Source organism: Phocoena sinus, chromosome 21 (assembly GCF_008692025.1).
Source record: "Phocoena sinus isolate mPhoSin1 chromosome 21, mPhoSin1.pri, whole genome shotgun sequence".
Lineage (NCBI taxonomy): Eukaryota > Metazoa > Chordata > Mammalia > Artiodactyla > Phocoenidae > Phocoena > Phocoena sinus.
Genome location: NC_045783.1, coordinates 6,770,553 through 6,786,166, shown reverse-complemented (window position 1 = coordinate 6,786,166; position 15,614 = coordinate 6,770,553). Strand labels below are relative to the sequence as shown.

The 15,614-nt window shown below is 43.0% G+C and overlaps 1 protein-coding gene across 2 annotated transcripts in view; it reads left to right on the top strand.

Moving 5' to 3' along the window:
• Positions 1-15,614, top strand: part of MCPH1 (microcephalin 1) — a 238,240-nt gene that overhangs the window by 60,298 nt on the left and 162,328 nt on the right. For both annotated transcript variants that reach the window (XM_032618443.1, XM_032618442.1), the window contains exons 10-11: positions 12,956-12,993; positions 15,417-15,579. In XM_032618443.1, the coding sequence (XP_032474334.1) occupies positions 12,956-12,993; positions 15,417-15,579 (201 nt within the window). The remainder of the gene's footprint in view (positions 1-12,955; positions 12,994-15,416; positions 15,580-15,614) is intronic.

Genomic DNA, 15,614 nt, shown 5'->3' with positions numbered 1-15,614 from the left:
GGTATTACATTTTTTAGAAAAATACCCTGAATATTAAAAGTCTCTATAATTCTCTGGAAAAAAAGATATAAGGAAGGGACAAGTTACAAATAGATTCACATAAGAACGTTAAAGATTTCTGCCCCAACGTCCTGCAGTGAACCCAGCTTCAAAGTGTAGACTTTATCATCAAATTAAAAAGGGGGGGAGGGATATCAACAATATGAAGGACACATCTAGTGAGCTGCTTATTTTAAAAAGCTGGGATCTCGGGCTTCCCTGGTGGCGCAGTGGTTGAGGGTACACCTGCCGATGCAGGGGACATGGGTTCGTGCCCCGATCTGGGAGGATCCCACATGCTGTGGAGCGGCTGGGCCCGTGAGCCATGGCCGCTGAGCCTGCGCGTCCGGAGCCTGTGCTCCACGACGGCAGAGGCCACAACAGTGAGAGGCCCAAAGCTGGGATCTCTTGTATCCATGAATTGAGTCTTTCTGAAGACACTTAAATGATGTAGCTGCCAGGGATCTAGATAATAGAATATCCTCAGGATGTGATTCGAAGACTTTCTAGAATTTGTTTTGTTCTATTTGATTTGCTCAGTTTTACTTTTCTCTATAGTCAAAATTTATGCAAACATGTTATTCTGGCAGCGCCCCTGTATCTAGATGGGCTTATATTAGTAGTGAACGAAATCAATAATTTCGGCAAATGTGTGGATTATCTCTTCACTTCTTTTTTTAGGAGAAGCATCTCTACTGTTTATTTATGAAATGGTACCTAAAGCCAAAACATTTCAAGGAATGTTTTATTTTTAAAGTTTCTTTTTTATCACTAATAAAAGTACGTTTGTTTAATTTGACCTCCCTTTGATCTTATTAAAACAGAATCAACTAGGTTATTTCCCAAATATTCATCTTCAACACCCCCCCCTCCACTCACCACTTTAGAACTTCCAGAAAATGCTTTTGCTAAAATTAAGTACAGCGTTTCATATTTGTGAGTTGTTCCTCACTGGTTAGTGGATTATTTCACATGATTACCTCTCAGTGTTTGCTTTGATTACCTTTTGTTACTGCATAGCTGTATTTGGACAAGTGTTTTCCTTTTAAGGGACAGGGTGCTATGTTTTCTTTTTTCACGAACAAACAACAATGTTAAAAACATAAAAGGGTTGTTTTTCTTCTTTGTAATGGACAGTCTATAATAGAAACCCTGAAATGCTTAGCCGTGCTTAACCGTGAGTAGATGTGAGCAGAGTAAGAGTGGGAAGGTTACATTTTATATTAATATACTGCAAATGATAAGATAAAGGTTTCCACTTTTCTTGAGGCCGTCCATATAATACAGTTTCATTGTATTTTTTTCATTGGTGAGATCTTCATGCTTATAACTAATGTTAAGATACATGCATTATGCTTCTGTTTCTTCTCACGTCTGATGAATGCAACTAAACCCATGGATAACCCATGAATACAAGTACACTTCCTGGACATCCAAGCCATGTCCCGCTAGTGGCAGTGCTGGAAGACATCAGAGGTTGCACCTTGAATTGTCTAGTTGTTTTGTTAACTTACCATCATAAGCTATAGCAGATGATGAAAGAGTTCTTATGTCGTCTCAAAAATAAGGAGAAAATCGGTGGTACCTCCCACAAGACATATAAACTAAGGGGTATCATTTCCACCGTCCTATTAAGAATTAGGAAAGGTCTTCCCTCTGTGAACTCATACCATTTCCAAGTGATTTGTCTTATTCTGAATGTTGGTCTCCCAAGTGACATCTTGGTGCATCCATACAGACTACTCAGATTCCCAAAGGAGCCATTTTCTGTCACATCCATTTCCTTGCGTACTTATCCTCCTGTCTAGGCCATCCTGTCCTACCCTACCTGCCAAACTCCTTCTCCCCCTCCAAGCCTTAGCGTGGTCACATTTTCCTTCAAGGTTTCCTGACCACTTTCCCCCTTCAGGCAGACAGTTTTCTTCCTTTTGTACTCTCAACTATACGTATATCTGATGATACCTGTAATTTGGCTGGATTATAATTTATATCAAAAAGCTTGTCACCCTCTTAAGGGCGGGAATCATTGTTCTTTGTATCTCTGATGTCTGGTTTTGTGCTTGATAGATTATTCTGGCTTATTTAGTATTTATTGACTAAATGAATATTTGGTATCTGACTATATTCTTTCTTAAGGATAGGATCATTCTGTTTCCATTAATTATTCAAGGATTTCCTCATGTTTTCATGGGTTTATATTCAACACTGACCAAAGAGGACAAACTTGACATTTGAAATTAAAACACTTCAGTAGAAGAGCTAATGAGACAATTGCATCTTGGGTATTCACAGCCTTTCTCAGAACTCTCTTCCCAGGCAGTTAAAACGAAAGTGTAGCAGTTGTGAGAGACAAAATGCACCGGAAATTAGGGAGCTGGTTGTATTCAGACTGCTGTAATATGGAGCCATTCTTTAATGGGGAACACTCAAGGGAAGGAGAGGGCTGGGGTCTCACAGAGCTGGGTAAACAAGGGCGTCGCTAGGGGTCTTTGGGAACAAAGACAAGAATGAAGATGGTCTCATCTGAGTCAGTGGAGGAAGAGAGGTGGTGCAGGTCGTGGAGAGCAGAGTGGTCCTTTGGGGTTAGCCTTTTCAGACACGAGGGTGGTGTGTTTCTAGCCAGCACTATTTCCCAGGAGCTCAGGGCTCGGGTTCCACGTTCTCAGTCCCAGAGCAAAGGATGTGGTTCCTCAGCAAAGAACTTGGAAGTGATCGTAAACCTTCTGAGTGAGGCAAAGCTGAGTCTCATGGTCTCCAGGGGATTCTTGCTGGTGTTGGTTCCATCTGTTGATGGCAAATGTGGGTTGCTTTAGGGTCCTGGATATCAGACATTGTAAAAGAGGGATTCCTAAAGTGAAAAGGAGCAAAACAAATTGATGTAGAAGGTTGTATTATAGTGAAGACTCAGGAGCTGAGCACCGAGGGGCCTGGTCTCGGGGGTCTCAGGGTTGCTGGAGGAGCATCTGTTGGTTTTGCAGGACAGCTTGTCAAGTGTCCTGAGGGTCTCGAGCGAGGCTGCCCACAGGCATGGTTACCTCTCGCACAAAGGCATGTGCCAGACCATCCTGTGGCCTGTCCAAAGAGGACCCTGCCCACCTGAGGTCATGTTGTTGGGCTGCGGTGCCCAGGGCTCCTTCAGATCCTGGGGAGAAGCGCCAGCTGCAGGATAACTGGAGTCCAGGTCGGGGGCCTGGGCAGACTGGTGCCAGCTCCTGCTGGTGCCGAGACATTAGTTTGAGGGCCTGTAGCGAGACAGTGAAGGAAACCCGGAGAACGGGCAGTTTGGGCAGGGGAACAGGATCTGGGCCAGTATGCAGATAGGGCCAGAGGAAGAGGAAGTCAAGTAAATCTCTACCAGACGAAACAGAGTTTTCACCTGCGTCAGGTCCCTGCAGTCTACACAGAGGTACAGAATAACTCAGCGAACATGGCTAGAATCTGAAGTCCTGGAATGGGGTGCTGTAAACAGCTCAGAGTTTCCCATAGAAACAAATTTTTTTTCTATAGTCCCTCCCCCAATAATCAAAGAAAGATTATTTATGATCACAGAATAAGGCTGGTCTCATTAGCTGTGTTTACATAGGTGCAACAAGAATGGTAATTTACCATCTAGGCCTTAGGTTTGATTTGCAGGATGGTTTCATAAGGAATCTTAGATTGTAACATTTAAAAGCCTCTTGGGGCAAGGAAGCGAAGCCAAGGGCTTGTTGTCAGATTTCACCTGCAGTGCCTATAAATTTGGGTGAATTGCTTTCTTCTGGGGTCCCCACTGTGTCCTATAGTTCTTGGGCCTGCTGCAAAGTTACTCCCTTACTCTGAGATCCCTGTAAGCCAGGGACCAGGCTCGTCATAAATAAGCTACAAGGATATATTGTACAGCCGATATACAGGGAATATGGCCAATATTTTATAATAACTTTAAGTGGAGTATAATCTATAAAAATTTTGAATCACTGTTTTGTAACCTGAAACTAATATAATATTGTAGATCAACTATACCCCAATTTTTAAAAAAATAAGGAAATCAAAAAAAATTTTTTTAAAGAATACTTTTTTTAGCACTGTTTAAAATACTGAGAGTTCAATTTCCTTAACATTTGAGAATTTTAGGAATATTCAGTTTATAGGCAATTTATTTCTAAGTCAAGAGCTTCTTTAAGAGATTTTATAATCTCAATTGGTAACATCTCAGGATGCTTTTCTCAGGATGAGGGAGAATGGCCTTTCTGAATCATAGGCACGTGCGTGCGCGCGCGCACACACACACACACACACACACACAGAGCTTGTAATTTCAATTTTAAAATTTCACTCATAGCTCAAAATTTCTCTAATGGCATAAACACAGAAATACAAAATTCAGTCCAGATATCTCCTTCCTCGTGGCGTGAAATTCTTAATAGTTTTGAGCTGAAAGTAGAAAAATAAACAGAAAAAACTAAGAAGGCAGATTCTCTGTCATCTGTCAGGCAACAAAGACAAGATCTCTGTGAACCATCAACCAGTTTATGGTGATCAGACCATGAAACCAAAAGAAGCTGGCACCAGAGTGAACACTCAGAAAGAATAAAAATCAAATTCTTACCACGGTATCAATGGACAAGAATCTGGACTTCAGGACAGGAACTGGACTTAACACTGGGACCCTGGGTAAACAGGAAAGGTGCACAAGGACACTTTCAGCCCTGGTTACCTGGGTGGGGAGACGGGGCCAGTCCCTTCCAAGTCACAGCACCAGAGCCATGAAAATGGGAATGCACAAGACAATGAAGATCATTCTATTCAGACTCATGTAATAGGGAGCATGTTCACTAATGAACATTGCAAAGAAAAGGCAGGGGGCCTGGGGCTCTACAGAGACAGGTAAACCAGGGGGTCATCAGCAAGTCTCATGGGAATCATGGGGAGGATGGAGGAGGGCTTTTCTGAGTCACTGAGGAAGAGTGTTGGTGGGTCCTGTCTCGGAGTAAGGAGAGTGCAGTGTGGTCCTTTCAATTATGCTTTTCTAAGAACATAACAGGGTGGGAGGAGCTCTTTACCAGTGTTCTAGGTTCTGGGGCACAGGGATCAGATAAAGTTCAAGATTGTTATGGAGAATCAACTTTGAATAGACTGGGAATGCATCTTATAGGACAGGTAGATCCAGATCTCAGTCTTAAAGAACTATTTAATTTTTCAACACTGAATATGGTTGGTTCTAATAAATGTTAGCTGGTCTTTCTTGGCCTTTTCCAATAATTTTAAATGAGATATACGTTTATTAGATTTGTATGCTATGAATATCACCTTACATACAGATTTCATGGCCGGGGTGGATGAGGGTCAGGTTATCATCATTAACAGAGAAAAAAGTGGCTGAACTTTCTCCCCAGTTTTATTACCTTCATTGAAATGTGACATGTAGCAAAGGTTACATAGATAAAGGACTAACTTAAGAAGTGGCTTGGGATTTCCCTGGTGGCATGGTGGTTAAGAATCCGCCTGCCGATGCAGGGGACATGGGCCCGGGAAGATCCTACATGCCATGGATCAACTAAGCCCGTGTGCCACAACTACTGAGCCTGCGCTCTAGAGCCCACGAGCCACAACTACTGAAGCCTGCGTGCCTAGAGCCTGTGCTCCGCAACAAGAGAAGCCACCTCAATGAGAAGCCCACGCACCACAACGAAGACCCAGCGCAGCCAAAAATAAATAAATAAAACAAATAAATTTATTTATTTATTTATTTATTTATTTATTTATTTATTTATTTTTGCGGTACGCGGGCCTCTCACTGTTGTGGCCTCTCCTGTTGCGGAGCACAGGGTCCGGACACGCAGGCTCACCGGCCATGGCTCACGGGCCCAGCCGCTCCGCGGCACGTGGGATCCTCCCAGACTGGGGCACGAACCCGCGTCCCCTGCATCGGCAGGCGGACTCTCAACCACTGCGCCACCAGGGAAGCCCATAAATTTATTTTTTAAAAAAAGAAATGGCTTGTATTCTCCTGAAATTACACACTGTGAAGGTTATAATTTGCAAAACTGCTAGGATTAATATTTGCTCTCAACACAATTATTAATCACGTAGCACCCTAGGGGTAATTCATTGTCTCGTTTCTTACATGAGACATGTGAGGTAAGGAAAGGCCAAGTGGCCTGTCAAATACGAAATTGCTGAGTGAGCTGCAAAAAGTTGTCCTGAATTACAGTCTTATTCTGGGTCTACTGGCATCTGATTGTATTTCTTATGCTTCATATATTCTTTTTGTATAATTGACTGTTACAAGGTATTTTCCAGTAGTGATAGCATTCTAAGAGGAGGAAAAATGCCTTGACTTTTGTGTATAGAAATTTTATTCCACTCAACACAGCATGCTGAATGCTTGCTACACTTCAGGTACTATAAGGGATAATGTGGTGCTTGACCTTTTGAGTTGTTTTTGCAATAGTTGTCACATGCCTTGCCAGTTAACAAAATATTCACCTGAATAATAGTTTAAACTTTTTTCTTATAAAAATTTTCAAACAGAAATAAAGGGAAAGATTGTACACTTGTTATCGAACCAAACTTGGGTCCACTCACCCACCACGTAGCAAAGCCAATTTACTGACACTAGGCTGTGGTGAGGGAAAGTCCAGCACCTGTTGCAGGGCCCAGCAAAGAGAACATGCTCGGAAGACCCGAGCTCCCCGATGGCTTTCAGAGAAGGGCTTTTAAAGGCAGCATTTGGGAGGAGGGCTGCAGGATGCATGACTTTCTTTTGATTGGTTGGTGGTGAGGTAACAGGGTGGTAGTTTAGGAGTCTTAGTCACCAGCCTTCTGGTTCCAGCTCAGCACGTGGTCACCGTCCTCCACCTGGGTGGAGGTGGGAGGGGTCTTAGTTCTTGCAGAACAGCTCAAAGGCACGTGTCAGGTTATTGTGTGTATCCCTCGAGGAGGAACTAGGACCCAGTTTTATTGTTTCTTGACGGATTTTCCTTTGTTTCTGCATTCCCTCACTTCTGTAATTAATAACTGCCGGAGTCTGCTCTTTGGAGCTCAGGGAAGGCCTAGGAGACTAAAGCCTTTCTCTACAAACAGGAAACAGGGGACACACCAAGGGGATTTTGTATGCAGGAGGGTCCTGCAGGGTCCTGCTCAGTTTCCGTTGTTTCCACTGATAGAGAATAATTTAGCTATTAATGAAACGAAACAAACAAAAAACTAGTAGAGAGGACAATTAAAATAGAAAAACAGAGAGTCAGCAATGTTCTGTTGCCACTGAATTCACCTCTGGAGCCAGTGAAAGGTGTGCCTGGATGTAAGCTGCCCAAGGAGTGTCCTTCACTGGTGATGACGTTTATCGACCTCCTCAGATAAATCTGCTGGGCGTCTCAGTGGGAGACCTTCAAGACCGTTAAAAGATAAGTTTTTCTAAAGGCACATCATAACTCTCTTAATAACAAAGTGAATGCATTACTTAACTCGTTAATTAGTGATGGAACCAGAAAGCTGTTCTGTCCTGTTCAGAGGAGAATCCACAGAGCAGACACATTGATGGCCCACAGGAGTTCTGAAATAGCCTTGTTAACACATCCAGAGCTGGCTTTTTTCCCCAAAAGTCAGTTAAACTTCCTTGGGACAGACTTTGCATTTCTATAGATAAGAATTATTTGCATTACTTCCCGTTTTCTACAATAAACAGAGTTGTAAAGTAGCTCAAAGACAACGAAAGGCATAAACCCCATAGAATCAGGTAACCCTGAAGGGTAAGTGTGACAAACAGTGCACAGTTTTCCACTGAAGACACCCAACAATCTTTTGTTCCATTTAAAAGTATTTCTCATTTTTTTCCTCCAGCCTTGCTTCTACAACCAACTCTCTTTCTTTTTCTTTTTTTCTTTCTGTTTATTTTTTTTTCTGACCGTGCCACTAGGCTTGTGGGACTCCAGTTCCCCAACCAGGGATCAAACCCGGGCCCTTGGCAGTGAGTGTGTGGAGTCCCAACCACTAGACTGCCAGGGAATTCCCAATTCTTTCTCATATTGACTTTATCATATATCTATCCATTTCTCCATCAACCATCTTATTTTACTGTTCATTTCTAAGTAACTTGCTGATATCAGTACATGTCATTTTTTAAGGAGCTTCCTTGATTAATCAAGAGAATTATACTGGATATACTTTCCAATTTCTAACTTATAAGATCAGATAAGGGGCTTCCCTGGTGGCATAGTGGTTAAGAATCCGCCTGCCAATGCAGGGGACGTGGGCTTGAGCCCTGGTCCGGGAAGATCCCACATGCCGCAGAGCAACTAAGTCCGTGCGTCACAACTACTGAGCCTGCACTCTGGAGCCCGCGAGACATAACTACTGAGCCCGTGTGCCACAACTACTGAAGCCTGCGCGCCTAGAGCCCGTGCTCCGCAACAAGAGAAGCCATCGCCATGAGAAGCCGACGCACCGCAAGGAAGAGTAGCCCCCGCTCGCCGCAACTAGAGAAAGCCCTCGCGCAGCAACGAAGACCCAACGCAGCCAAAAATAAAATAAATAAATAGATTAAAAAAATAAGATCAGATAAGCGATACATTTATTCTTGTAAAGGGCCTTGTACTCAGAGTGAGATGTGACGCCATTAGAGTGAAATGATCTAATTTAAGTCTAAATAGTACGACTCTGGCTTCTATGTTGAGTATTGAAATTGGAGGCTCGGGATTTTAGCAAGGAGATGATCTCAGGGGCTTTGACAGTAACATCACTTCATCTGTGTGAGACATGGGATGTTAGGGGTGGAGGTGATGAAAAGGGGTCAGACTTTGGATACACTTGGAAGGTTGAGTTGATAGGATGTGTCAATGGATTGTACGCGAAATTAATAAACAGAAACCCCATGACGCCCTGCAATGATAGCAGAGCCCAACAGGAAGAAGAGGGACTCCTTTTCTTTCCTGGCAGGGACTCAGCCAGGGACAAGCCATGGACTCTGTTGAGATAGCCCTCCCAATTCCGCTTTCCCTCTATAAAAGCCATTCTCCCTTGTTTGCCCCGAGGGGACTTGCACGTGACCCTCTGTGGTTGCCCACGTGGAATTGCAATTTTCTGCTGATCCTGAATAAACCCCTCTTTGCTGGAGAAATATCTGGCAGCCTTCTTGTTTCAGGTCACAGTTGGATGTGTGGGGCATGAGAAAAAATTAGAGAGTCAAAAACGATGAAAATGCTTTTGACCTGAACAAGTACAGAATTGCCATTAACAAATGAAGCTGTGGAAGAAATAGGTTTGGGAGAGAAGATCAGTAGTTTAGTTGTTTTCTTTTATCATGGTAAAATATATGTAAGAAAAATTTGCCATTTTAACCATGTTCAAGTGTTAGTTTTGTGGCAGTGTTCAGTGTTGTACGACTATCGCTGCTATTTCCAAAACATTTTCCTCAATCCAAACTAAAACTGTGTACTCATTAAGCAATAACTCCGGGTTCCCACCCCACCCCCAGACCCTGGTCGCTTCTGATCTACTTCCTGTCTCCATGAACTTACTTATTCTAGATATTTTAGAAGTAGAATTACACAATATTTGTCCTTTTGTGTCTGGCTTTTTTCTCTTAGGTGTAATGTTTTCAAGCGTTATCCATGTTGTATATATCAGAACTTCATTCGTTTTTATGGCTGAATAATATTTCGTTGTATGTATGTGCCAAATTTAGTTTATCCATTTACCTCTTGATGGACACTTGGGTTGTTTTCACCTTTTAGCTCCTGTGAGTAATGCTCTTGTGAAAATTCACATACAAGTATATGAGTCCTTGTTTTCAGTTCTTTTTGATGTATTCCAGGAGTAAATTTGCTGGTCGTATCGTAATTCTGTGTTTAGCTTTTTGAGGAACCACCAAATGTTTTCTACAGTGGCTGCGTCATTTTGTATTCCAGCCTGCAGCTTATGAGGCTTCCAGCTTCACACCATCATCAACACTTGTTGTTTTGGGAGGTTTTCTTTTTTGGTTGTTGTTTTTGTTGTTGGAACCATCCTGGTAGCTAGAAAGTGGTATCCCATTAGGTTTAGGTTTGAATTTCCCTAATGACTAGTGGTTTTCATGTGCTATGGGCCATTTGCTTATCTTCTTTGGAGAAATGTCTATTCAAGTTAAATTTGTATATGGTGTAAGGCAAAGATCCAGTTTTATTCTTCTGTATGTGGATATCTAGTTCTCTCAGCATCATTTGTCAAAGAGACTATTTGTTATCCATTAATAGTCTTGGCAACCTTGTAAAAAAATCAGTTGACCATGGATGTGAGGGTTTATTTCCGGAGTTTCAATTCTATATTCATTTCTATCCTTATGACAGTACCATACACTTTGAATACTGTAGTTTTGTAGTAAGTTTTGTTTGTATAGATTGATTTATTTTTATTTATTTTTGGCTGCGTTGGGTCTTCGTTGCTGCGTGCAGGCTCTCTCTATTTGCGGCGAGCGGGGGTTACTCTTCGTTGCGGTATGTGGGCTTCTTATTGCGGTGGCTCCTCTTGTTGCGGAGCACGGGCTGTGGGCGTGTGGGCTCGGTAGTTGTGGCTCATGGGCTCTAGAGCGCAGGCTCAGTGGTTGTGGCGCACAGGCTTAGTTGCTCTGCGGCATGTGGGATCTTTCCCCACCAGCGCTGGAACTCGTGTCCCCTGCACTGGCAGGAGGATTCTTAAGCACTGTGCCACCAGGGAAGTCCCTGTAAGTAAGTTTTGAAATTAGAAAGTGTGAGACCTCCATCTTTGTGGTTCCCTTTCAAGATTGTTTTGACTACTTGGGTTTCTTTGGAATTCCATGTGAATTTTAGGATGGATTTTTCCATTTCTACAAAAATTGCCATTGGAATTTTTATAGAGATTATATTGAATCTGCTTTGGCAAGTATTGTCATCTAAATAATATTAAGTCTTCCAGTTCATGAACACAGGCTGTCCTTCCATTTATTTAGGTCATCTTTATTTTTTTCAGCAATTTTCAAAAAAAATTTTCAGTGTACAAGGCTTGCATCTTCTTTATTAAATTATTCCTAAGTATTTTATTCTTTTTGATGCTATACAAATGGAATTGGTTTCTTAGTTTCCTTTTCAGATTTGTCATGACTAATTATAGAAATACAACTAAGCTTTGTGCCTTTTTTTTGTTTCCTGCAACTTTCCTAAATTCATTTGTTAGTTCTAACAGTTTTTCTGGATTCTTCAGAGTTTTCTGCATGTAAGATCTTCTCATCTGTGACCAGAGGTAGTTTTATTTCTTCCTTTCCCATTTGCATGTCTTTTCTTTCTTTTTCTTGCTTGATTGCCTGACTAGAGCAGTGGCTTGGGTTTGGACATGTCACATTTGAGATCCTCATTGGCCCTCCTGACAGAGGAGTCAGAGAGACAGTAGAGTCCTTGAGTGAGGGCACCAAGGAGTAGCTCTGAGCTGGAGATGTGCAACTGGGACTGCTCGGCGTGTTGCTGCTGTGTAAAGCCCAGAGGTTGTGTGAGAGGCCACGTGGGGAGTGAGTGTAGGTAAAGAGGAGCAGCAGCCTGAGGTGCAGTCACGGAGACGAAGCCTAGTGATGCCCAAGTCAGGAGACCTTCCTCTTCCCATTCCCCTTCATCCCTTCGCTCTAGAAATGAGTATTCCCCACGGATGAAACCTTACAGGCGTCCTTGGATGGTTCCCCAGAAGAAAGTAAGTGCCTTGGCATGGCCTTCTTCTGGGTTTTACTTGGATACGGCCACACCACTGGGCCTGTGTCATTGTTCCAGGGTGACACTGAAGCCAGACTCGTACTCAGCGATGAGAGACTCCTCCGTGAAGGTTTTGTCTCCAGACTCAACCCAGGAAGCTGTGCTCATGTTCCGCTCGGCCCCGAAACAGAGGAGCGCGGACACACGATGATCCAGAGGGTTCCCTAGGGATCGGGCAGCGTCATCCATTGTTGGGTGGCTCGTGTGCCACTTGTGAGAGGGCTTCCTCTGATTATCTTTTTCATTCGTCTTACCTCTTCCTCCACGCTCCCTCAATACACCCACGGGGCTCACAGGCCCTTCAGTCCCATCACGTGTCCCCAGGTCCTCTGGGTGTCTTTGGTTCCTCCTCATTCATGCACAGGACCATTCAGGGCACCGACGCGTGTGCCGTGGTGGGTTCGTGGTTATACCAAGCAGCTGGATGCATTCGAAGTACATCGTATGAGCTGAAAGAGTGTATGAATAATGTGTGTTCACGTTTGTTTTTTAAATAAACAGAACATTTGGCTTAATATATACCAAATTATTGATATTAAATGATTGTCATTTCTGGCTGGTGGAACTGGGGGGAATTTATATATCTAATTACATATTTTTAAAGCATTTAATTCTTTGCCATCAGCATGCGTTTCTTATATAAGTAAAAAGTACTTTTAAACTTTTATTTTTAAAAATTTACATTTCCAGTTAATAGGAGATGCCAACACATAAATAAGCAGTCCCATTATCTGTGCTTTTGTGTGGAAGGAGTTAAAGAATTTGCTTGATTCAGGTACACACATTACTGTGTACCTATGTCCAAGACAAGAAAATGGTTGCCTAGAAGCCTCAGGAAAAATGGTTTCTAAGCCTGCAAGAAAAATGCCTTTCTCACCCTCTGCTTCCTTGGAAGTTTATTCACAGTTGGGCACTTTTGGAGGTCTGCTAGCCAACTGGTAGAACGAACTTCAGGAGGGAAACTTTTTTTCTCTTCCACCTCACGTCCTGGATTATTTTGGGTTGGTTTGGGGATAGTGTCTGAGTTTCTATCTCTTGGGCTATTTTTTTTTCCAGGAATATAAAGTTTTTTTCCTTTGATATATGCTTAAATGTTTACTTTTAAGTGATGTAACTTTTCAGAAAACATTAAAGTTTATTTCTGTGGGAAAAATATTTTTTATATTTTTGACTGTTTTTTGTTCCTTCTCTTTTGACATCTCTAGCCAACAAGAACATTAGTCATGACAAGCATGCCATCTGAGTAAGTACTCATTGTTTTGATAACTTTCTACTCAATATAAAATTTTAGAGTTTTTGTTCATATACTGTGCTGCTGTGCTCTTGGGCAGCTCATACCTCTGTTCTGTATTGCTGTTACTTTATATAATTAGTATTGGAGTTAGAAGATCACTGGAAATAAAAGAGTTAAATGACTGTGAACGGTTCAGCACTGAAGACCTCGTGAGTGGTTTGGACAGCATTTAGAGGCGTTATAGTATTTGCTGTTCCTCTTGTTGTCTCGTACCTATTGGCTCTGCATGTCCACCATCCCCACTCCATGAAGGCCCCGTAAGTGGAGCCTCACTGGTGGAAGCATTTCCCTTAAAGGTCTTAAAGAAACGCTTTGGTGGTAAGTTTTCTACCGCTGCGTTAAAGCAGCTGTGTGCACATCTTGTGGGAGAGTTCACAGCTTGCTGGCGTGCTCTTATCACCATCCTTAAACTTTTAGCACGATATAGCACATCCAACAAAAATACAGTGCCATATTCTTTGCAACAGATTTTTGAATTCCTGTTCAAATGGGAAAACTGTGTTTTTTATATCTATCCGAGGTTTTAGGGCTTTAAGACATTTATGAAAACATTGGGGCATCTCAGTGAAAAACAGGCTGCAAAAAGAGTGCATGCTTCCGACACTTTCTGTCGTGGGATCCCTTTCCACCTGTGGCATGAAGTTAAAAGGACTGGTTGTTCAAACCACATTATCTGGTGAAAAAGGAGCACACTCACAATTTCTGTTAATGTCTTGTGAAATATATTGGTCATCCTAAATAGTCCAATACAGAAATGAATATTGAATACAGGTCTAGCTTTTTTTTTTTTGCGGTGCGTGGGCCTCTCACTGCTGTGGCCTCTCCTGTTGCGAAGCACAGGCTCCGGATGCACAGGCTCAGTGGCCGTGGCTCACGGGCCCAGCAGCTCCGCGGCATGTGGGATCTTCCTGGATTGGGGCATGAACCCTGCATCAGCAGGCAGACTCTCAACCACTGCGCCACCAGGGAAGCCCTGGGTCTAGCATTTTTAAAAGTCTATATTTTTGCCCCAGATTAAAAACAGTGATAACTAGTTATTTTCCCAGTTGAAGGTTTGAAAATCAAACTCTTCATTTAGGCCATATCCTCTTTTTTATTCTTTCTTGCCCCACATATACTTCTTGTCTGAAGGTAAGAACAAGACCTAGACACGTTCTGAGGCCATATTGATTAGCCGTGTCTTGAAAAGATCCTTGTTCTTGATTAGCACATCTACAAACAGCCAGCAGCTCCCAGACTTGGAATGAGAAAATCATAGATATGCAGCAACGAGCAAGGTTTCTGAAGAGCATCTGGGTTAGAGGTTTTCACTTCTTTTTGTGTTTGTTTTCTTTGCCTTTTGTCCCCCCAGTTTAATATTTTCCACAACCCCAATAAGCGCAGATGCTCTGGTTGAAGTGGTGATGGGACCCAGCCTTGACCCATCCATCTTCTGTACCCTGGGGATCCCTGAGAACTTCTCACCAGAGTAGAGGTCAAGCCTTTCATTTCACAAGTGGAGAAACGGGTCCTTGTGATTGGCAAACCCAAGTTCATTGGTGTTAAAAATAAGAAATGCCGGGGGATGGGGGGTTGTCAGAGACGGTCTGCACAAGCATGGACAAACCTGCCTCCTTCCCTTTGGAGTATAATTTTTGGAGAAGAGAGAATTTTATTTCTTAACTCACTGTGCACGTCATAGTGTGGCTCAGAAAGCCTACATATTGTTTGTGTTTCATCGGGGATTTCCAAAACTTGCCTGGAGACCGAGGGAGAGGAAAAGTGGAGGGTTGTTTGGGAAGGAAGTTAGAGAGGAAGAATATTTAAAGAGGAAAAAAGCGTTCTTAAGGCATTAGTGGAATGAAAGACCAGAAGATAAACACTGGTGAGCTTTGTGAAATTTGCCCTGAGATTTGATCCGATGACTTAATAAAAAGGACCCCTTTTTCCCCCTCTTAGTAGAAAAGCAATGTGTTTGACTCTCGGCAAATGTTAAATTTTCGAAATAAAATGAGTGGGAAGCTTGGTCCTGACCATGCACAAATTGGTTCAAACGGGACACAGAAGTAAATAATTGCTGTGGTGTCTGGGCAGGTGTCAGGAGGTCTGGTGTGGGATACTGGCCTGCCCCACCCCAGGCACATGGGGAAACCCCTGGTAGCCTTGGGGCCACCGTTTTCTCAGCCATTAGAATAGGTGGTTGGAGTTGAGATCTGAAATTTTTTATTTCCCCACATTTCAAGTCATCGACGGCAAAGAAATTGACATGAGCACCGTAGCCGACATCAATGTAGAATTCTTCCGGTTTTTTACATTTTAATTCATTGCCATCACCTCGATGTTTCTGCTCAGGAAGCACATCCATTGCGTTGGTTTTTCTTCCTATTTGGCAGAAAGCAGAACGTGGTCAACCAGGTTGTGGATAAACTGAAGGGCTTCTCCTTGGCTGGGGAGGCGTGTGGCTGCCCCACGCACGTGCTCGCCAGGAAGCCCCGCCGCACCCAGAACGTGCTGTGGCGCATCGCAAGCGGCTGCTGGATTCTCTCCTTTGAACAGGTAAGCCGCTGCGTCGGCGAAGTACGCATTTGGGT